This window comes from Heliangelus exortis, chromosome 1 (assembly GCF_036169615.1).
Source record: "Heliangelus exortis chromosome 1, bHelExo1.hap1, whole genome shotgun sequence".
Taxonomy (NCBI): Eukaryota; Metazoa; Chordata; class Aves; order Apodiformes; family Trochilidae; genus Heliangelus; species Heliangelus exortis.
In genome coordinates, this window is record NC_092422.1 from 95,987,006 (window position 1) to 96,011,227 (window position 24,222).

At 35.9% G+C, this 24,222-nt stretch overlaps 1 protein-coding gene across 1 annotated transcript in view; it reads right to left on the minus strand.

Annotated features, from left to right (window-relative positions):
* NCAM2 (neural cell adhesion molecule 2) overlaps nt 1-24,222 on the minus strand; it is a 245,780-nt gene that overhangs the window by 103,861 nt on the left and 117,697 nt on the right. The window contains exons 2-6 of the mRNA XM_071755255.1: nt 13,512-13,586; nt 12,570-12,776; nt 10,174-10,317; nt 6,842-6,979; nt 581-698 (exon numbers count right to left, since the gene is read on the minus strand). Of these exons, the coding sequence (XP_071611356.1) occupies nt 581-698; nt 6,842-6,979; nt 10,174-10,317; nt 12,570-12,776; nt 13,512-13,586 (682 nt within the window). The remainder of the gene's footprint in view (nt 1-580; nt 699-6,841; nt 6,980-10,173; nt 10,318-12,569; nt 12,777-13,511; nt 13,587-24,222) is intronic.

The following is a 24,222-nucleotide window of genomic DNA, read 5'->3' on the forward strand; positions in this document are numbered from 1 at the left end:
GGGTCCATAACAACCCCATCAGGTTCAATAAGGTGAAGTGCAAGGCCCTGCACGTGGGTTGGGGCAATCCCATACTCAATTATAGGTTGGGTAAAGAACGGGTTGCGAGCAGTCCTGATGAAAAGGACTTGGGCATGAGACAGCAATGTGTGCTTGCAGCCCAGAAAGCCAAGCATATCCTAGGCCGCATCAAAAGAAGAGTGGCCAGCAGGCCCAGGGAGGTGATTCCTCCCCTCTACTCTGTTCTTGTAAGACCCCACCTGGAGCACTGTGTCCAGTTCTGGAGCCCTCAGCACAAGAAGGACATGGATTGAGTCAAGAGGAGGGCCACAAAGATGATCAGTGGGCCGAAGCATCTCTCCTATCAAGACAGGATGAGAGAGTTGGAGTCATTCAGCCTGGAGAAGAAAATCCAGGGGGACCTTACTGTGGCCTTCAAGTACCTGAAGGGCCTACAGGAAAGCTGGGAGGGACTTTTCACAAAGGCATGTAGTGAAAAGACAAGGGGGAATGGGTTTCAACTTTAATGGCAACATATTAAAACAATGAACACTGGAGCAGAGACTTCAACTGAACTTACCTATACCAACTGATTTCAGGTGGAGGTGATCCACTGGCTCTGCAGAACAAAGTTATTTCCTCTCCTCGATCTGCAGTGGCATTAAAAGATTTCTGTAGAAGGGTAATTGCAGGGGGAACTGAAAAAAAAAAATACATTTTGCTAGCAAGTACATCTTGTCAGAGTGACTCAGAGTTGTCCTTTTCAGCTTTAACTTAGACTAGAGAGGAACAGGAACCCAAATGAATTTGTGTTTGGCTTCCCATTGCAATTTTGTTGTTGCTTTGCAGCAAATATTCTAATCTTAGTATTCTACTTAAAAGTCTTCAAAGATGCTGAACCTCCAAGTTATCAAATTATTAAAAAAAACCCTGTACCATAATTAGCAATGATCAATATGTAATTGTTGCTATGTACTTTTCACACTATTTTATGGTGTGATGAAATGTAAATGTTTCACAGATAACATCTTTTCCATCTGAAATTGCATGGGCCATTACTCAGCAAACAAAATCCTTCTGTTGTGTAACACCTTCCATGAAAAAATGTCACTTAGAAAACCTTATATGCATTTTAGCCATCTAGCAGTGCATTCTAATGTCTAGACCTGAAAACATACTCTGGAACATGAGAGGATGGAACAATTCCTGCCAGCAGCAACAGGTTCTTCACCACCCACAGCTAAGAAAGAGCTACAGGACTATTACTTGGTTTAGCTCTGCACTTAAGTGTTTCAGTCTTCCAGGACATAGTGCAACAACAACTAAAAGAAATATGATTTTTCTTTTCAAAAGTAAAATTTTATTCTTCTCTTCATTTGTTCTGGGAAGAGATCTGATTGTCTTTGGCTCTGTCCTTGTACGTATGTAGGTGTGAACCTCTGAAACACCAGATTAAACTATACTGGCAAGTATATCACATTTAAAAATTAAGGAAAAATGGTAATTAGCTGAAAACAATTATTTTTTATCTATGCCAATGAGATCAGAAGGTCTATGTGATTCATGAAACTTTACAGAGAGCAAAGAAAACTTAAAGAAATAAATCTAATAAGCCCATTCACCCAAAGAGAGTGAGAGAGAAAAAATGAGTGTTCATTTTGAGGAGGACTTGAATTTTTAGTTCTATTTTATACTAACCTTATTTATTTATTTATTTATTTTAACAAAAATGTGCCAATTAGACCTCACTGTAAAAATGGGTAGTGAATAAATGCTGGAAGAAGTTCATTGTTGCAAGCAGACAAAATGCCCAAGCTTTAGATTTTAAAGATACAATCCAAAAGTACTGCAATTTATTATCCATTTTAATCCCTGAAGATTAGATTTCCATACATTAGAAATTATGTCTTACATATAAAACTTTCTTTCAACATTTACATTTAACTATTTTTTGAGTAAATTTTAATTCTGTTCACATGTAATCATTAAAGTATTAATTATACAAAATCACAAGTGAAATTGCCTGGGCTACAGATTGGATATGGAAATACCATGTCCCCAGAGGGATGAACCTATAAATTTGTGAACCAAAGATTCAGGCAAACAGAATTCAACACTTCCTTTGCAAATTTACTGTTTTCTTCTTTTCTGTAAGTCAGTAAAAAGAGGATTTGTGTTGCATTTCAAGGCCTTCACCATCAAACTATTCAGCATAGTCTTGCAACATTAAACACTAAATATCACTTTCAAAATAGGTTTTTTTTTTACAGCTTTTAGTTTTTAGAACTATATGCCTGTGATAATAACTGCTGTTAGTATATCTAGTTTGGACACTGGTATAGGAAATAACACATTCTACTCTGGTCTGATTAGATTACTTCCCATTTCATTCCTTCTTTTTGCTATCTACAACTCTCCAAGATGTGATTTAGCCAACGATATGTCAAGCAGCTTGGGATCTGAATATTATTTTAGGATAATATTCAGAAAACATCTGAATTATCTCAATACACACCATTGTCTTTGTTAATTCCTTCTCTTCAAAATGAGATACATTTCTACAATGTTGTCTTTTTTTTTGCTGTTAAAAATGCCTACTATTTAACTCCAAGACTAGACTATTAAATTTATATCATGATACAAACCAAGAATTTTCCTTTTTAATGTAAGAACTTTCTAAGAAATTAATTACTACTCACAGTAAAAATAAAATTAAAAACACTTAAAGCCACCTAATTTTTGTTTCTTAGGGAGTCATTATTAATAATGAAAATAGTAACAGTCTATGCAAGTCTCTAAGTTCAAAAGTTCAGTACTTAGTCAATAACACCTGCACATATTGCTTCATCAACTGCAAAAATTTCTGCTATTTAGGTACCTAAATATGGGTACAGCCACCTAATTTCAGGAAAAGAAAGAATCTTTGCAACATATTCTTAAATTGTTTGAGGACTACCTTCTCATCATTTCATTTTGGAGATTTCAAGGTCTAAGCCTTCATTTTAAAGTGATAGTTCTGGTGGTGATCAATTTTTCATACATCCACATAGCACAAGAAATCATTCTATAGACAAGCATCATCCAACTGGGCAGAGATGACCTGGTTATGACCAAAATGGCCCAAGTGGGAACTTATCTCTTGTTCTTGAACGTGAGAATCAGAGATTTCATCCTAGGTTTAACTTTATTCTCTCATACTGTATCATCTACCTCTGAGAAATTGGTCTTCATCAGGATGCTGTAATGCTGGGGTACTCTCAGTCTATCACAGTGTTTTTCCACTCTCTCTGTCCTCCCTTCTCAGTTGGACAAAGATGTAGAAAAGCAGAGAAGCAGTACTACATAAAGTACTTGTTCACAGAAGAGTTGATATTAGTTCGAATCCTTTCCCTGACTGAGATGATGCATGTCACCTATACTACAAAGACATTCAAGCTAGAAGGCAGTGAGTAAAAGGATAGTTTCTTCTTAATTCTTTATGACTATTCTTGCAAAAGGGAATCTGAGAACATAGTTCTATGATAGCTTACACTTCTGAGTGAAGTATGTATTAGCCTTTAAAAAAAACCCAAACATATTTGCTATACAATAAAGACATTTAGAAAGCAATGTACTCATAGACTGCTTGCAGCAAAGAAACATGACACGTGGAGCATTCTGCTACATCCAGATAAGTCAGCAATGCTTCCACAATATCAGCCACTATTTTCCTAATGAAAATGCATTTCCACTGTAAACCCAAATTAGATATATGAGAGCAAGGACTAGCATTATGGATTTAGTTATTAACCTTGTAATTCTTTATATATGCCTCTCCCTAAAGATTCACAAAAAAATCTAAAGTTTTGAAATGGTAGAATTATGTGTTATGAGGTACACCACCTCTCCTAAAGGATTCCTATATAAAATTATAGAATACCAAGTTGGAAGGCACCTCAAGGATCATCTGGTCCAACCTTGGCAAAAGCACAGTCTAGACAAGGTGGCTCAATGCCCTGTCCAGCTGAATCTTAAAAGCATCTAGTGCTGGGGAATCCATCACTTTACTGGAGAGATCATTCCAGTGGCTGATCTCATAATGAAATAATTTTCTCTGGTGTCCAATTGGAATCTCCCCAGGAGTAACTTGCACCCAGGATTTTTCATCTTTTTCCATGTGACTCCTTGTAAACAGAGTGTCTGTCTGCTTTGTAGCCATCCTTCCAGTACTGGGACACAGTGATGTCTTCTTTTCTGCAGGCTCAACAAACCCAGTTCTCTCAGCCTTTCCTCATACAGCAGACTTTCCAATCCTTTGATCATCTTTGTGACCCTTCTCTGGACTCTCTCCAGCCTGTCTGCATCTTTTCAGAACTGAATCCAGTGTTTCAGGTGCTGACTGACAAGTGATGAGTAGAGTGGGATGATGACTTCTTTATCTCTGCTGCTGATGCCCTTGTTGATGCAGCCCAGCATCCTGTTGGCTTTGCTGCTGCAGCACACTGTGCACTCATATTGAGCTTTTTGTCCACCAGGAACCCCAGGCCTCTTTCCACAGAGCTGCTCCCCAGCCAGGTGCATCCCAGACTGTGCTTCACTCCTGTGCTGTTTTCTCCAGTGAAAGATCTTATACTTTATGTTGTTGAACTTCATAAAGTTCTTATAAGCCGATTTTTCCAGCTAATCCAGGTCTTCCTTCAGAGTGGCTCTCCTCTTCAAAGTGTTCACCTCCTCACTTAGTTTGATACACAGGCAAACTTCGGTAGGGTATGCTTTATCCCATCATCCAGATGACTTCTGAAGATACTAAACAACATTGAGCCCAATATTCATCCCAGGTAGACAACACTTGTGACAGGTGGTCAGTTTGAAAAGGAGCTATTTACCACCAGTTTTTCTATGCTGTTTAGCTGCACTTTACCCAGCTTTGGAGACCCCATATATTTCTTGCTATGTGTGCTCATAGAACTTAGATCTTTCTATAGATACTCTAGGCACTATTGCATTGTAAGTAAACAAACAGTAAAGTTCTAAATTTAAATAGTTTCTACATACAAATCCTGTCATGATAGCTTCCTTTTTCATACCAAGCTTGTGTTATTATCCAAAGTAAGCATTGGATAATAAGCATATTGTTTAGGATTTCGAAAAGGACACAGGGTGGAAATACAACTCTGTATCTTTTACTATCCTACAGGTTGCTCCTTTTTTGCTGTTTAAAAATTTTATTTACCGAATCCAGTACATTCATGTTTTCCATTTCACCAAAGACAACTACAATTTTTCTCTCTTTTTTTTTTTTTTTTTTTTTTTTTCCCTGATTTTTAACAGTACACTAACAGAAATTTTGGGATAAGTTTAACACATTCAGCTTTATGTAGGAAAACATTTATTTCTATAAATGAAGCCGAAGCTATCTCTTGATTGATACCACCCTACATGAGTAACCATGTCAAAATCACTCACCATTCTCCTCCCAAAACTATGGACTAAAGTCTAGAAGTAATAGAGTGTTAGCTTTTCTAGACTCATAATGAATTTTTGCAGAGCCAAATTTGTGGATACAATCCACACACACACCAAAAAAAAAAAAAAAAATTAGGTTAAATACAGGTTCCTCTTAGCTCAACCCCATACAAATATCAGGTGGAATTGAAAGGTGTTCATAATGTCAGTCTATATGTATATACATAAATACTAGCAGAGGAAAATGTCATTAAACATTTCAAATGCTGTCAGATGTCCTATTTTGAAAATGTAGAGAACCAGGTAATATAGTACACAACGCACAGAGAGGAAAACAGTGTACAGGACATATGCTGTTATGCTATATTCTATCTCAATATGTAGGATAAGCACCCATTTGCTTGGCACTGTCTTTATACTATGTACATCAATCTAAAGAATTCTGCTTCAAAGACTGCTGCTTGACTAAGTAGACTGAATAATACCTTGACCAGAAGCTGCTTTTTCTCCTGAAATTAACTGAGAATTTAACTAACGAAATAACTTCTGTAAACTGAGGTTTTCTGATAAGGACCAGTCAAGTTTTAAAAGTCAAGCATTTAAAACTAAGAACCTAATAGGCATGATAGAGGTAGTTGCATTGAAAACCTGACATTAAACAGGATTCTTAGATAGCAAATACCTTTTAGGAACTGTGTTCTTTACGAAAAGCATATGAGGAGATACTCATTTTTCAGCAGGTCAACCCTGAGTTCAAAAAAGTACTTCACCTCAGTGCCCCATATTTTGTCTCAGTCTGTTCATATTCCTCCTTAGAGAATTATTATAAACTTATAAAATGTATAATGCCCTCTTCCAGACAACTTGTACATTTTCCTCCTCATTAAAAAAACACAGAAATCAAAAACCAAAACAAAAATGTTAAAAATCTATAAGCAATACTGCTAATCTAATAAAATCCATCTGTGACTTTTGGGACACTTAATAAGATGTGTTCAATGCAATGAAGATGAATATCTGAAAAATCAAGTGTGCCTTTTTACCAGTAAATGACAAAATTTTGAAAAATACAGGGTGAACTGAACTCCTGTGCGTTATATTAATCTGAAACTCGAGTCTTAAAGTAATTGTCAGTTTTCCAGCAATTAAAATAGCCCAGCTTTTACATATTTATATATATTGGTATTATGAAATGCAGTAAGTTATGTAAGTTCTGCTTACACATTATCATAGATAAAAAAAATTAAACTATTACATTACAGAAAATCAATATGAAACAGGCATGGAAGCTATACTAACCACCTTAATAAGGACTTTTTAGAAGCTGATAGATTTTAAAATAGGCTATAATCATCAAGCAAAGCAAGAATTCTATTCAACAACTTTTACTCCTTACCGTTCACAATTACAATTATGTCCCGAAAGTCAATTTCTCCTCTGGCTTCCACTCTTCCTTCACATCTGTATACTCCTTCATCACTTTTATTGATGTTAAGAATTTGGAGATTATTGTTTGCTAACACTGCAAATCGATCTAAAAAGGTAAGAGATTAAGTGCTGTAAGTAAATGAAGACAACACAAGGAATGCTAAATTAGGAGCATTTTTTATGTGCTTTTTCTGTAAGACCAGAATGATCTAAAAAAACATTTGTCAATTTCAAAGTAAAATGTCAACTGATAAATTTAGATTTATTCCCACTACAGACACATTGCCATTTTCTAAAATTCAGTCTGGATTTTCCATCCACAACTTCCTACTTACTCTGAGGAGTCACCAAATGCAAGTTAAATTTATAAATCATTGCAAAGTGAGTGGAATATTCATTAACACCTACCTACAATATCAAAAAGATTATAGAAATGAAAAAAAAATATAAATAAAGGAATTTATAGTAAGTAAAATGCTTCTTCCCTCTCTAAATAGATTAACCAATTGTATTTGTGCCCATTTTATGGCACTATGTTAAATAATTTCTCAGTAAGGAAGGGCAAAATGCTGCTGGGCCATAGGGGTGAGGAACAAAATGTGAGAAAAAGCCCTGCAAGCACTGAGGGGGAGAGGGAAGAGTTGCTTAAGGCATTTCAGCAGAAATCCACCGCAGCCCCTGGAGAGACCGTGATGGAACAGGAATCCACACTGCAGCCACAGAGGAGACCATACTGGAGCAAGTTTTTCCTGAACACCTGCAGCCCATGGAAAGGACCCATACTCAAGCTGTTATGGACTGACCAGAACCCCCATTCCCCATCCCCCTGCACTGCCTAGGGGAGGGAGGGGGTTATTAAGGATTAGGCAATGAAGTTGAGCCCGCAAGAAATAAGGGAGGTGTTGCTTTAGTTTTGTCTTCATTTTTCACCCTTTAACTCTTTTTGACTGTTAATAAATTCATCTACTTTTCCCCAGTTAAAATCCATTTTGTCTGTGCTGGTAATCAGTGAGTGACATCCCTGTTTTAACATGACCTGCAAGCTTTTTATCATCTTACTTTATCCCCCTGTCCTGTTGAGGAAGAGAACTGAGAGAGTGGCTGGGTAGGCACCTGGAAGCTGGCCAAGGTCAACCCACAATAACCACTCAATATTAATGGACTCTTCTGAGGAGAATTACTTCCTGCAGTTCGGTGTATGTGGTTGCTGAAGAACTTGCATACTTGTTATTCATGTCTTTTGGCTTCTCTTTGAAGTAGTGTCAATCCTTTCAGCACTGGAGGATGATGAGATTTACTAGCTTTCATTTTCAACTAGCAACCAAGTGTCATTTTTTGCTTTGCTTTCCCTTTTGATTCTGCTAGAATTTTAAAGCATGCTAAATTTCCCACAACACTGATATTCCAAAATAGTGATAAACAACACTTGGTAGAAAAGCTTTTATGTCAATTATACAGCTAAGAGTCTACTCAGAGAACATATGTGCATACATATTTTCAGATGAAAAAGCTTTTTATGCCATGTGGGTTCTGTTTCATTACCAAGAACTCTAGCAGAAAATGAAGAGAGAAATGTAACCATAAAATTTAGTTACTATTTAACTGTAAGAGGTTTACAGGACATCAATGGCTTCAGTACATTTACACTAAATAGATCTAGTTTTTTTAAGTCATGCTTGAACATTAGTGTCATTTCACACATGCAAATTTCCACATACAAATTATATGGAGCAAATAAGGTATCTGGAACATACAGAAACTAATTGAGAATGGTGAGAAGTTATTTCATCCATCACTTTTTCAGCTACAGGCCTACTGCACAGCAAAAAATCTTTGTAAATTTTCATTTCTGATTTTGTGCACGGGACTTCTGGCAGAAGAAATCAGTCTTCTCTTAAAATCAAACATACAAATACAGGTACTAGGAACTGTCAAGAATTTAAAAAAATAAAATAGTCAAAAAATTTTTGCTCCAAAAGTCCTACTAGCTGTAATGTATACAACAGGAGAATGGTCAGGAATAGAAAAGAAAAGCCAATAAATTAGAGCAATAACATTTTCTCATATCTTCCTACTATGCTAGTGCTTGAATGATTAAAAAAAGAAGCAGCTTTCTTCTACCCCCAAAATACATTGCAATACCTAGTTCAGTTTGGATTTGAAATTATTCAGTGTTGATGTAACTATGAACTAAAACCCAAAGGAATAACTATTTTTTTTAAATAGGCATCATTTAAAACATGCCAGGCAAATTTGATGTGATTAAATTTGAAATTATTCAGATAGGTTACAGGTACTGATGCTTAGCTGGAGATTTAGAAGCAGGGAATGCAATATGAACCTGAGATTTTTTATTTCACAACACATGAAAAGTAAGACTTTGGGTATGCTCTTTTTCTACCTGTACTATAAATCCATATAGACATTGTCAAAACTCATGAGGTTCAGAATGTCCTATTTTTACATTATTTAAAATGTCACTTCCTCCCAAGCATGACTGGGATCTTACTTGGATGTGACCTTATATCAGAACATGTTCTACATTTTCTCATTGTAAGCACTGTTAAAGAAAATCATTAAAAAGACAAACCCATGCATTTAATTAAAAAACTTTAAAACATACAGTTTAAAATATTAAAAATATATAAAAGTTGTATTAAAAAATAGTTTAAAATATAAACATATAAAATCTTTAGTTAAAATCTATAGTTTTATATATTTTATATATTTATAACTACATATTTTATTTATTTTATATATATTTTATTTATATTTTGTATAAATTTATAGGAGGTAAATCACCTGTATCCCCAGTTGTTTGTAACTCAAGAGGTCTCTCACAGTCATACAAGTCAATGCTCATGACAGTGCAAAAAGCCTCTCCACCTGCAAGTCTGAACTAATATGCTATGCCAGCTTATCACAATCAATGCAGTGTTTAGTTGTGTCATAGCTTTGTGTACACAACAAAGTTCATCTGTGTATGTTTAAATAAAAAATGTGTTCAACATCTACATACATGACAATCTAGGAAGAATTCCTGAAAAGGAGCTCCCAGCAATATTTTGGGCATTTGGACCCTCAAATCACATGGACAAAATTACCAAATGGAAAAAAAAAACAACCCTGAAACCATTGTATATAAAAATTGTCTATAGACCACAGAATCTAGTCAGGTTCTATGTAGGCTGATGGGTCAAACAAAATCCATCCTCCACTATAATGTCATTAATCTTCTTTTACAATAATATTTTGCTATTAATTAGAATGTATAGCTTAAAGAGTTACCAAAATACTAACTGTCAGCAACAGCTGTGACTTCCTCGTTCCGATACAACCAGCTGACAACAGGAGCAGGTGAACTGGTAACACGGCAAACAACTTCTGCATCTTCTCCCTGCCTGAACTCCTGTGGAGATACTATGTCTTGAAAAGTGAGTTTTTCTGGAAAGGAAGAAAAAAGAATATAGTAAGCATCTTCTAGTTCATTTAGCATTAAAATTATATGTGATACCACATCAGATAAAGGTGAGTATTACACATTCTCATTGTGATAAACATAGAATTATTTCCATATGTAATTATTTCAGGTAAGACTGAAGTGGTCCTGGACAGATGACTTATTCAGTGGAAATGTTTTTACAATAATTTCACATTATGAAAGTCATTGCTTTATTTATATAAATTACACATAAATATATTGTTAATTGTTTGCAATGTTCCAGAGCAACATTGAAACTCCAGCCTTTTAGAGGTCTTTAAAGAAAAGCTAATACTCTATTTACTATCTTGTGTGGTTTATTCCTCATTATTTTATTACTGAATTAAAACTTCTTGGTTTTGTTCAATCAGAAACACCAAGATTATTTTGAAAAGTCTTAATAAAAAGGTGGAACTTTAGCTGGAACTTTTTAAATGACTGTGAATAATTGAGAACCTGAATGAAACAATTAGTATTAAGTCAACATAATTTATAGCTTTTTTTTAAGAAAACAACACTATTTTTTTAGGCCTGACACAGCTTTTATTTACTTCAACCCCAAATAACCAAACTCGATATTTACTAGTTGAATGAGTAAGTTCAATATAATCAGAATTTAGTGTTAGAAGTCCAAGATGACATTAGTGCACTATCTCATAAAAAAACCTAATGCAGAAACTACTGACTGAGAAACAATTCTGGAACATTTTCTTGGACAGAGAAGAAAAAATCTCTAGGATCAAAGTCTGCCACTTCCATTTCATGGGCAGTATTGGAAAACCTAAATAAGAGATGCAACTCCACCTACATCTTTTTGTATTGATATGAATTCAGGCTCAAATAATCCATAGAGTTCCCATAGCAGAGGTAGCATACTTTTTTAATATATATACATCTCCTCTATACTTTTACAAATTATTTTATGAAATTTTTGAAATATTTGTCCATATGTAAGTCAAAAGGAAAACTCTTGCAGGTATCAGTGAGTACAGAGCCAGACCCCAGGTGCACAGTGTATCCCACTTTTTCCTTACGCCACACCACAAATACGCTTAATGAAACTTTTATATGTCAGTTCCCACAAACTTTCATGCTTCTTGTGTAGGTCTTTAGGTTTATCTATAACTCCAAATTATTAACATTACCACATGTAAACACTTCAAAACATTTCAGCCTTGCTCAGGTGTCTGCTAAGGAAGTGACTGGCACTTTTAAGCATACAAACATATTCCACAGAACTTGAAGCACTTTGAAATGCCAGTTTTCAACCCATCATGGAATCACTTGTAACTTCTATAGCCATTTTGATTCTTGTTTAATGGATTAATTTTCATCTGTTTGTTTGTTTTAATTTATGTCTTTATTATCTTTCAGAAGCAGTGCTTTGTGATTCCACTCTATTTTCTATCTCATTGCAATTCCTTAGTGCTCAGTTCACGCACAAAAAATTATTTTGTGATCATTGAAAACAATTCTCTGATGAAATTAGAGAAAAACCCATTTGAAAGTCTTCTGGCATATGGCCCACCCTTTCACCAACAAAAACCTTACCTTGTATCTTCACAGTGTTCTTGTTTTATGTACTGCTTTTCGGCATTTTTGATTGATATAGAGAATATAGTACAATGCAAAGTTATTTAACTTAACTGAAAAAAATGACTTGTTAGAGGTTCTCTTACCACAATAGAATGTATTTACTTTTTAAATATAGTCCTCAATTACTTGTTTGCAATTGAAATGCATTTTGGTTGTTCATGAAAAATTCCATTATCAGACTAAGATTAGGGTAAAACTGACATTGACATAAAAATAACTAATCCAGTCTGAACTGCACTTTGTAAATGGCATCTACTGCACTCCCTGCACACTTATTTACACATATATCTGTAATAGGTTGTAGATTTATTAGTAATAAGAATTATATTGACATCAGTTTTTTTATCATATTTCTTCTTTTTCATGAGGGCCATACAGTGCACACTCATAAGACAGTGTTCTAAGATACAAAGAAAAAGTGATCCAAAATAGTACAAAAATAACAACCATTAAATTTAAGGTTTCATCATGACATCTATTAACTAAGCTGTGGGAGATGCCTGGAGCTGGAAGATACAGTTCAGAAGGTAGAAAGGTATTTTAAAAGGCTTTACTTTCTCAATAGAAGTGGCTTTTATGATACAGTCTTTCATTTGTTAATTGACAGTATTTTACTTACGATAAATTTCCAAAACAACAGTAGCTTCTTGAGTTTGTCCTTTAGCATCTGTTGCTTGACACCTATATATACCAGCATCTTCTATATCTGCATTATAAATGGTTAGACGGGCTCGAATACCTTCCTTCTGCACAACCACTCTTTGACTAGAAACAATCTTCTCTCCTTGTGGATTATACCAGTCTATGCTCTCGGGCTCACCGATGGCTACAGACAAAATGAAAAAACAATGCAACGTTAGAGGTTCTGGTAGACACCATGCAACATGTGTGTGTACCCAAGGCACAGTGTCTATGCAGCATCAAAGAACTGATAAATGATGAGAGCTGTGACAAAATCTTTAGAAAGATAATCAAGGTAAAATTGCAGGCAGGTGTATGGTCGTTAAGATGGTATAATGAGTAGCTCAAGGATTCCAGACAGAAAAAATAAAACCAGAGAGTTACAAACTCTTAAAAGAAATAAACAGAAAAAGAAATAAACTGTTCATTAGTCACTGGATCCACAGCTCACAACTGTCAACGGAAGATGACAACTCAGCAACATCAAGGACTTTCATCAGGCACCTGTAAAGGCAAACTCTCCTCCCGACTGATTTCTGACTCTCCAGAAAAGATTCTTTGGGTGTCTTGTGAGGCTGGAGAGGATACTACATCTTAGTTTAGTAACTTATTTAACTCCTCAGCTTAGACAAGTGAAAATATTTTAATTAATGAAGCATCCTAATAGAATTAAATTACCTGTACTGATATAGACAATTCAAACGGAGCAATTCTTAGTCTGAAATGAGTAGTTTCTAGACTGAAAACAGGAAGCCAGTGAAGATCTAGTATTTGTCACAGTTCTCACAAGTCAATAGGAATAGACTAATATGCTAATTTAATATTGTGAATCAATTAATTAAATTCTAAAGAAATACATACCTGCAACTAAAATACATACCTGTGCATGTGAAGAATTTGGATTCACCCACGCTGAGCTCAACTTTGCTAAGTGAAATTGTAACTTGAAGTAGAGCTGAAAAACATGAAATAGGTTATGAATGCATTTTAATACACAAAATACATTTTAAAATTTTACAATTTCAGGTGTTGCATTTTCTCATTCTATACTATAGAACCTGTTCAACGAATATGAAAAGTTTCAGCCAAGTATTGTATCTTTTGAACTGGAGTATATTAAATGTGGAGAAAATAATCAAAATAAAGAGATGTTAGATGAAGGATAACAGCCTCACATCCTAAAACCGAGGACAAAATTAAAGAAAGAAAGAAAAAAAAAGTGATAGAAATACACACAAGTATACCAAATACACACCAAAAACTCAGTGAGAATAAGGTTACTGGGAACACTCAGCATAGACTGGCCAAAGGTAGATAGTGCCTGACCAGCCTTACTGCCTTCTAGGATTAAATTGTTAGTTTTGTGTATTAGGGAAGAAGAGTGGCTGGCAATTACACTGACTTTACCATGACTTTTGACTCTGCCTCCCCACAGTATTCTCACATTAAAACATATTGGGTACTAATAGCAAGGTTTTGGTAGCTAGGGATGTTCGCAGGGGTGACTTCTGTGGGAGGAAGGTCAGGGGGTTGCAGACACACTGCTGAATACAACAGCCCCACTGTTCCAGCTGGCTCCACAGCAAAGCCAACACAGGACACAGCTGAGCCAGTTGGGGGAGTTTTTGGCACCCCTTGGAACACCAAGAGAGATGAACAAGAAGACCAGAGAAATAGGAGGTGCTCCATGGTACAGCTGGTAGCACCACTGAAGGAACAGTGGCCCATGCGTAAGCCCACCCCAGAGCAAATACATCCCCAAAAGGACTGTGGCCTGTGGATAATCCATGACAGAACGGAGTAAGTGAGTTAGGCAGAAAAAACAGTGGAAGATAAGAATGAGAAAGAAGCTTTGACAGACAGAAACCACTATGTCCTCACCCCAACCTCATTGAAGAGACTCAATGTAACCTGAGTGTAAAATAGATGCTGATAACAAGGGGAGTGGAGGCTAGGATTAGGGAAAGAGAGGCATCTGGAGCCGAGAAAAGAAGAAGAAAGGTGTTTTTCCAAAGTATTTAAGTATTTGTCATCTTTGTTTCACAATACTAACATCAGTAATTAAACATTTATGTTAATGTTTTTTAAATAAAGTTGAACTTCCCAACCAGAATCTGCTTTGCCCACAATACTAATTTGCCAGTGATTTCCCTGTCTTTACCCCTGACCCATGAACTTCCTGACTCTCAGTCTTTCTGTTTTCAACCCTGTTGTGCTGCAGGTGAAGGGAATGACCAACTGGCTGTATGGGTGCTTGGCCCATCTTGGCCCACCAGGTTATGATGTTATGGTCTGGATGAGTGGACAGCTAGGCTGGATGGTCAAAAAACTAGCTGGATGGTCAGGCTTGGAGAGCAATGGCTAACAGGTCATACTCTCTCTACCTGAAACCAGTAACGAGTACAGTAAGGTTCTACTCTGGGATCTATTCTATTTAACACCTTTATCTGTGATCTGAAGGAGGTCATTGACCTAGAGAGACTGGAAAAATGTATTATTGGGAACACCATAATATTCAATAGTAAGGATCAGCTTGCTCAGAAAGGTTATGCAATCTCTATTCTTTCCATTTTCAAGGGTAAAGCCTTGAAACAATCTGATCTGTCTTTGTAACTGACTCTGCTTTGAGGGGGAGGTTGGACAAGAGACCTTTGTAAGTCCCTTCCACCTTGAACTATCTTGTGGTTCCATGGCTCTAGGAATGACCTATCTGACACAGACAGTATTTTTTGTGAGGGGCTTATTTATGCAAAATAACAATCTACTTTTCAGTAATCACTATTCCAGCATTATCACCATTCTAAGTAGCTTTAGCTCTTTAACATGCATTACCTTACAAAATTGGACAATAAATGTTCATCAACCAATAACAAGGATAAAAAGAGTCATGTTGATTTGAAACGATAATCAAGACAGAAAATGTCAAACAGACAAAAAAAGGACTCATTTTTAGAAGACTCCAATAGAGTATACCTTTGAAGAAGGATCAGCATGAAGCTGGATGCTACCCAAAAGATGACCATTAAACCTGGTGACATAATTACTAAAATTATCATAATTAAACAGCAAACTCACATAAAAATTCTAGAAAAAGAAAATGAGAATTTAACTGCATACTTCCACATCTCTTTTATACTTAAGTGAATTGTCTGTGGGGAAGAAATCATATCATCTGCATACCCACTGACAAGGAGATGATCTTGTTTACAGGAGATGAGCCTGTTTACAGGCTTGTTGAGCCTGTAAAATTCATGAAACTTGTAATGTTTAAAAACACCTGACTTATTTGTAATCCTTTGGGAATAAAGATTTCTTTTTTAAAATTTAATCAAAATACCCTATTCAAATTAATTCACTCAACATTATATTATTTAAATATACTTTTATATTTTTTTCTCAATTGGTTTTAGCAGTTTACCTATATGAAGTTTTCTATTTAGACAGTATTCTAATATCTTGTACCATTATAATTTTCTTTTCTTTTAATGAATAAAGTTATATTAATTGGTTTAATGATAGAGTATCTACCAGTCAATGGCCTTGAATTCTTGCCTGCATCTGGAAAGTCAGTAAACCAAACTTTAAACACTATGGAGTTTATTTTTCAACTTCTTAGTGGGCAACCTACTACGAAATCATAAAGCATCACTTCTTCAGGGTAGGACAGTTCTGAGAGATGTTTGTTACATTATTAATTGACAATTACTGAGCAGTATTGCTGAACTTTCGATATCATGATGTTAAGCATTAATTTGGATTTCTCAATAACACAGTCCTAATAATAAGTGCTAAGTTTTATTTGAATCATTATGGATTCCTTCTTGAATTTCTATCTCATAAAATTGAGAGGTTTATTTTTAGGTAGACAGAGCAGCCTTTGTCTCATCATGAATTAATTTCCTACATCAATTTAAGTGTCATTTTTTCTGATGAGAAGAGCTCCAAGTCCCACAAAGTTCAAACTGCCTTCAGAGGCATAGGGGCCATAGGGGTGAAATGCACAATACAAGAGAACAATCTAATCCAGCTTTGTGTAAAAATGGCACAAATCCTGAAGCATAGTCAGACAATCTACTGTTAAGTATTGTTTTTTATGACATTTGCAGCAGAAATAGTAAAACAGATAAGCTATTAATGTCTGAGCAGAGTTGGTATTCAACTATAAAACTCAACACTGCTTTAACAAAGTCTGCTTGTTACAACCTCATTTGTGAGACTTATCTCAAACCGAAGTTTTTCACTACCGCCCTCCCCACCCCCCAAAGCCAACTACAGTTTAGAAATAAACACATAAACATAAACATTGTGAGTTTCATTGAGCTTTCGAGGTAGTTACATATTGGAAAGTCAGTTTTCTCAAAACTTTAGAGAGGGGATAGGGAGTTTAAATACAGATTTACAAGCTCAGCCTTATTTAGATATTTTAGAGAAGTCTTAATACTTAATCCATATGGACATCTCCTAATTATGACTTGGAATCAAAGTTAAAAAATATCCACATTAAAAATATAAATCAAGATATCTAAATTTAATCACTTCAAGTCTGTGGAAAGAAAGATTTTCTGTAAATGAACTTTGCAGAACTTTAATTATAAAATAGGTTCTGTCAGGCATGACATGATTGCAGATACTTAATTCTATGTAAATTATCTTAGCTAAATTCAGAAAAGCTTCTTATCATGAATGAAAAGAACAGCAAAGTTTAACTGCTAATAGAATATTAAGCTATCTTAACTGTATAGTAACATACTGGGGAATCTTTACAATATATTGATTCCATACACAAGTAAATAGATATAAATGTGGGGAAAAATAATATAGAATAAGATGATTAAACTTATGAAACCTTAATACCAACTTAAAATCTCCTCAGCCAGGAAATGTTTCATTTTGGCAGCAATAAAGAAGAAGAAAAAGTATTTCAAGAGCTCATAAATTTTAAGAAACATGCTTCCTAAACCCAAAATCACATAGTCAGTCAGTCAGTAAATTCTTAATTGAATAATTTGTCCTGCACCCCAGGCAGAATCTTCTAAAAGCCAGAACTCAGAAAAGATAAACCTGAAAAATTAGGGCCATTATCCTCAAAGTAACAGTTTGTTAGTAAAAACAATCCAGGTTTTATTTTAATATAATCTAAAATGGATTTAATATAAAGTAAGATCACACCTTAAAAGGTTGGCGGCAAAGAGAACGCTACAAGATGAATTGAAAACATTAAAACAATAATGCATTGCCCTTAGGAATTAGAATTAATTAATTAATTCTTCACCAAGAATTAATTCTTGGCCACCTGAGCATACTGCTTTTGCTGGCTGTCAACCAGTACTCCCTGGTACCTTTCTGTTGGGCATCTTTCACAGGGATACAGGATCAGTAGCACAAATGTGCTGCAACCTCTCAACCACAGGAAGATGCTGAGGGAGCTGGGGCTGCTCATCCTGCAGCAGAGAAGGCTCAGGAGGGGGGAGCTCATCCATGTGTATGAATACCTGAGAGGGGGAGGAAAGATGAGTGAGCCAGGATCCTCTCAGAGGTACCCAGTGACAGGACAACTGGCAGTGGGCCCAAACTCAAATACAGTTTAAACATTTGAAAACACTTTTTAGCTGTGTGGAGGGACAGGCGCTGCAGTCGGTTGCATGGAGTGGTTGCTGATTCTCCACCCTTGGAGATATTAAACACCTGACTGGACACAGCCCTGAGGAATCTTTTCTAGCTGACTTTGTTCTGAGGAGAGGATTGGACCAGGTGACCTCCAGCCTCAGCTGGTCTGCATGTGTCTGTGTGTTCTTTCCAACATAAAAATCCACCTTGCTTTTTCTCTGCCCCACTGCTGCAGTCTGGACAGTCTTTTATGGTAGAATAGTAAATCAGAAAAAATACAAAGAGAAAAAAATAACTAAAAACATAGAATATCTAAAACATAGAGCATGCAAAACTGTAAACTTTACCTTAAAATCACAAACCTTGGAAATATTGTTGAAAAGAACCATTTATGCTATGAGAATGCCCCATATTTCTTTATTATATTTAATTTTGGGGTTCTTTTGAGGTAGAAACTTTTCAAAACTGTATTTCTCCATTGTTGCTTGGAAGTCAGCACAAGTGTGGTAACATGCAATACAGTAACTGATCATGGACATCCTACTGAAGAGTAAATTCATACTGCCCTCAGAACATCAACAGAAAACATGGTGATGGGTTAAGACTTCCTCCAAGCTGAAGAGCCCCAGCTCTCTCAGCTCTTCCTCATACGGGAGATGTTTCACTCCCTTCATCATCTTGGTCACTCTGTGCTGGACTCTTTCAAGCAGTTCCCTGTCCTTCTGGAACTGAGGGGTCCAGAACTGGACACAATATTCCAGATGTGGCCTCACCAGGGCAGAGTAGAGGGGGAGGAGAACCTCTCTCAACCTGCTAACCACCCCCCTTCCAATGCACCCCAGGATGCCATTGGCCTTCTTGGCCACAAGGGCACATTGTTGGCTCAGGGTCATCCTTCCATCCACCAGCACCCCCAGGTCCCTTTCCCCTGTGCAGCTCTCCAACAGCTCAGTCCCCAACCTGTACTGGTACCTGGGGCTGTTCCTTCCCAGATGTAAGGCTTTACAATTGCCCTTTTTGTAATACATTAAATTTCTCCCTGCCCAACTCTCCAGCCTGTCCAGGTCCCTCTGAATGGCAGCACAGCCTTCTGGGGTGTCAGCCACTCCTCCCAGCTTTGTGTCATCAGCAAACTTGCTGAGAAGACACTCTATCAGTGACACATCAAGGTCATTGATAAAGATGCTGAACTGGACTGGACCCAGCACTGATCCTTGGAGGACTCAACTAGTCACTGGTCTCCAGCTGGACTCAGCACTGCTGATCACCACTCTCTGGGCTCTATTGTGTAACCAGTTCTTAATCCATCTCACTGCAGATTCTTGACTGATTTAACAAAAGAACTCTTTGCGATGAAAGGTGCAAGAAATCCCTTCCCCTCAACTGAAATTGCTGAAATTGACCTTTGAGGTTAAAAGTCATTAGGAAATATTAGCAAATAGATTGTCAGATAGAGCAACCACTGCAATTGCATACAGCTTGTCTTTTGGCAACTGTTCATGGGTGGGAAAAAAAAAAAAAAAAAAAAAAAAGTCATCATAAAATGTTACAGAAGTTAGAAAATAGAACAATATGTAAACTAAAGTCAGCAACAGCAAGAGCAGTATTTAGCTAATTACATCTTAAATAAAACACACTGAGTAATCAATGTCTCTGTAGTTAAACAGAGTTTTAGCCTTGATTCCAAGAACCATTAAAAAATAAACTTCATTGGATTTTCTCATGGATTTGCTTTTTTTCTTGGTTTTTAAAATTTTTTTTCCCTCTGAAATGCAACACATCCCGAAATTACCTCTTTCACAGAAAAGGATTGAGCTAGTAAAAATATTTTGTGCCTCAACAATTAGTTACAGTATTTGACAGGATACTCCTTTAACAGAGGCATAAGCCATTCCTTGGAACTATACAGTGAAATCAGAATACCAAGTTCAATTACACAAAGCCCACATTTTATATTGTATGAGTTCACAAAGAGATTGTGGAAATGTAACCCAAGGATGTTGGTTTGACATCTCAAGAAAATGACTTAATAGCTCCGAGAGATATGAATTGATCCATTCAGTCTATTTTTAAAATCTGTTGTCTTGCTGAAGACAGATGTCATCAGAGCATGGAGAAAAGGCTACAGAGACTTCCTGCTATCAGGCACGTCGATCCAGAGAGTGTCTGAATTCTAGGACTTCCAGCCTTTATCTTGGCACTAGTCACTTTTCCTGCATACTACTCATAAAGGGTAGGTGTTTCCTGAGAGACTCCAGATTGGCTGGAATATGAGTTTATGGAGTCATTATCTCACTCAGTACAGATTACTCTGAGCAAAGTTTTGGTTTGTTTGTTGCTGTTAGACTCGACATAAACCTGAGACACCACAAGGGTCAAGTTTTATATCATCCATGGCCAGCATCCTGGAAGGATTCCCTCCATTTGTCTGCCTTTGATCCTGATCCATGCCCTCCTGAATCCATGAGTTTCAGCTCCTATCTGCTTCTGACTCCAGGACCCCAGCCTGAGACTTTTCCAAGGACTGCCCTGCAGCCACAGTGACAACATGAGCATTATCAGGGGGAAGGAGGGAGGAATGTGATATTGCTTTTGTGTATATTTGCATATATTTAATAATTTTTCTTTTTCATCATTGCTGTTTCATTAAAGCTGTGTAGTTTAGTTTCCAAACTGTAAGTCTCTCTCCTTCTCTGTCAGGTTGGAGATGGGGATTAGTAGAGAGCATCTGTCATTCGTATAATTGATGGCCCAGCACTGAACTGTGACAACTTGAAAAATGCTAGAAGATGCAAGTTGACAGCCTTTAAGTCACCGATTCTTCTACTTAGTAATCAACTAAGGTTATTCAACGTTCAACAAAAATGAAAATGTTTTTTAAAAATATTCCTTCACTACAGTCACAACTTGAATGGTTCAATCTTTAAGAACGTGAAATTGTGTCTAGCAATCATTGTACAAGTGTGACTGTTGGAGATAACACACTTGTTCTGTGCAGAACATATTGGTCTCTATGGCTGCTAACATCACAGTCCTTTGCAAAGACAATATACTTTTATACACAGAGGCTCCATAATGCTGAAACATACCTAATACACCTTTAACAAACAGCTTATCATTGCACAAAACACGTTTAATTTCATTAAGAAATTGTCTTGCTGCTTCAGTATATAGATTAATATCTAAAGGGGATGCATATTAAAGTACATAAAAGAAAGAATAATCTGGGCATAGAAATATTTCTATTGCCTTACAGGTAACTATTTCTATACAATAAAAAACTGGTCATTTACATAAAATCCAAAGCAAAGTCTAGGATGGTCTTGTGGAGCTGTGAAATTTGATGTTTTCTTTTTATCTCTGAATTACTGAAGTAAACTAGTAGAATTATTTTGGTTGGAAGCAAATTCTACAAGTTATATTTTTAAGCCTCCTGCTCACAGCAAAGCCTTGCTTCCAAACTTAGATTAATTACCCTGGTCAAATAAGAAAATTTCTTTTTCATGTCTGGCTTCGTTTGGAATCTTACACTAGAAGCTAAAATGAATAGGGATGAAATTTTAAAGATTTACAATTTTCATTATGTTAATTCATTTAGGACTTGCTGAAAGTATTTGCTCATGAGCTGGACTAAGATTCAAATTAGTCTTGAAAATATGCCATTAAAAAAAGAAAGAAAAAAAAAAAAAATATATATATATATATGCATGCTAAATTGTCTGAAAAGGCAAAATTACTCCTGAATGACCTCTGGGCAGCCACTTTAAATTAATCCTTCTCCAACCCTCTGCTCAATGCTAATGATGCTAGTGTGGTTGCACTTGGGAGTATTTTCAGGTCCCTGGTTCAAGAGAGATACAATGAAGAGTCTTGAAAAGGGCTATGAGGGGTCTACAGTAAATGTCTCATGAAGAAATTCTGAGGTAAACTGGCTTGTTTGTTCTGGCAAATGGGAGGGTAAGTGTTGAGGTAATAACTTTCTACAACTTACTGAAACAGAGCTGCAAAGATGTCAGAGCCAAGCTTTTCTCCATATGTATGTTGGACAACATAATTATAGGCAAGACCACAAACTGTGGAATTCATGAAATAAATTAACTCGACAAAGATTAGAACATAGGAAAAGGATCTCCAGAAAAGCTGTAGTGTCTATACCCTTGGAGAGTTGTTTAAACAAAGCCAGGATTCAATCAAGTGCTTGTGACAGACTTGTTGTGAAGAGGAGATTGGAAGATGTGACCTTCAAAGAGGTTTCCCAGTCAACATTTCTATAATACTGGGATCCTCAGTGAAATATAAAAACTAGGAGACATGAAGATGATCTAAAATAATTTTGCCCATCAGTGTAAGAAATAGATAATCCAGACAATCCAGAAGGTATGGATTGAAGGAATATGAACAGAAGACAGCTCAGAGAAAACCACTCAAGAAACCAACTGATTAAACAAGCTGATCAAATCTGACTGTCTCTGACAGGATATGAAAAGGCAAGTGTATCACATTTTAATACACAAAAGCACTTATGCTAAGCCAAAACTGTGATATACATACATTTTATACCTAATGGAAAAAACTTTCAGGTGTTTATTTAATAGTGATGTTAGTCTTTTTCCTCTTCCTGTAACAGAAGTCTTCCTATCAGAAAGCACTCTAAATAGAGTGTATCTTTGTATAAGAGAGATAACCAAAAGAAACCAAGTATCAGTCACAATACATGATTCTAATACCAGGTTATCAAAACTAAAACTGATGGAAGCCTATGTATCAGAGTACATAACCTGATTTATTTGAGGCAGCAAAGTCCTATCTAAGAAGAACAAAAAGAATAATTGACTGCTGAGGGAAAAAAGGCCACATCTTCAATGATGCAATTAAGTAATTTAATGTCCACAAGAACCCTCCTTGAAAATTACATCGGAAACATTGAAAATACAGACATGAAGACTGGATTTCTAATTATACTGTTTCCCTGTTGGCATAAGATGAGGCAATTCAAATGCAAACCACAGGATAAAGCTTTTGATGTTTGGATAAATGTCAAAAACATTTCCTACACATGAAGTACTCCATTACAGCAAAGAAAGGTTTTATTTCACATATGAATTGACAAAGATTTTTCTTACATGTATGCTGTGGTCTTACAAGACCCATGGAATCAGAAAGGAAATATCAGTTTTAATTGTATGATTTGACACTGAATTCTCATGTGGGAAAACACAACTCCTGCTGTTAGTCATTAATTCCTGCTTTTCAAAGTCTAAAATTAAATTGTGTGGCAGCTAATTTATAATTACTTCAATCTCACTATGGAAGCTGTTATTCATCACAATCTTCTGGAAAATGAGTTTATAGATATCTAAAAACTATTTTCACAGAATCATGGAATTGTCATTGACAGAAAAGACCTCTAAGATCACAAAGATAGGTGCCGATATTTTGGAATAAAATACATGTATGTTTTTATATTCCAAATCACATTTTAATACTTATCCAGAGATTCAGTATATTTCAAAGTCAATATATAGGGAATTTCTGTACATTCATTAGATCTACTAGAAGATAGGTATTCCTTGACTTATGAAAAATGTAGATGTCTAATAAAGGGCTTTGTCAATTTAACTTTTTTAAGTAGTTAGGTATTACCACTGCCTTCAAAATCAGCAATTACTTGTAATAATGTATCACTTAGGAAAACAGAACAGTTATCTGCAAAACATGTCATGAGACACAACTGCTATTGGATGCAACAGATTTTGTTGCTGTTTAACCGAACATTCAATAGATAACACTGAAAGTACTCAAAAAAAAGTTTGTTAATTTTAAGTAAAATTTGGCAGACTTCTTCCTTACACATTAAGCAACATTTCTACTGATAATAACAATTTTAGCCTTTGATCCATGCAGTTCAGTTACCACTAGTAACACAGGGAGGTAAGATATGTATACGTACACATATATATAAACATATATACATTTGTATGCAT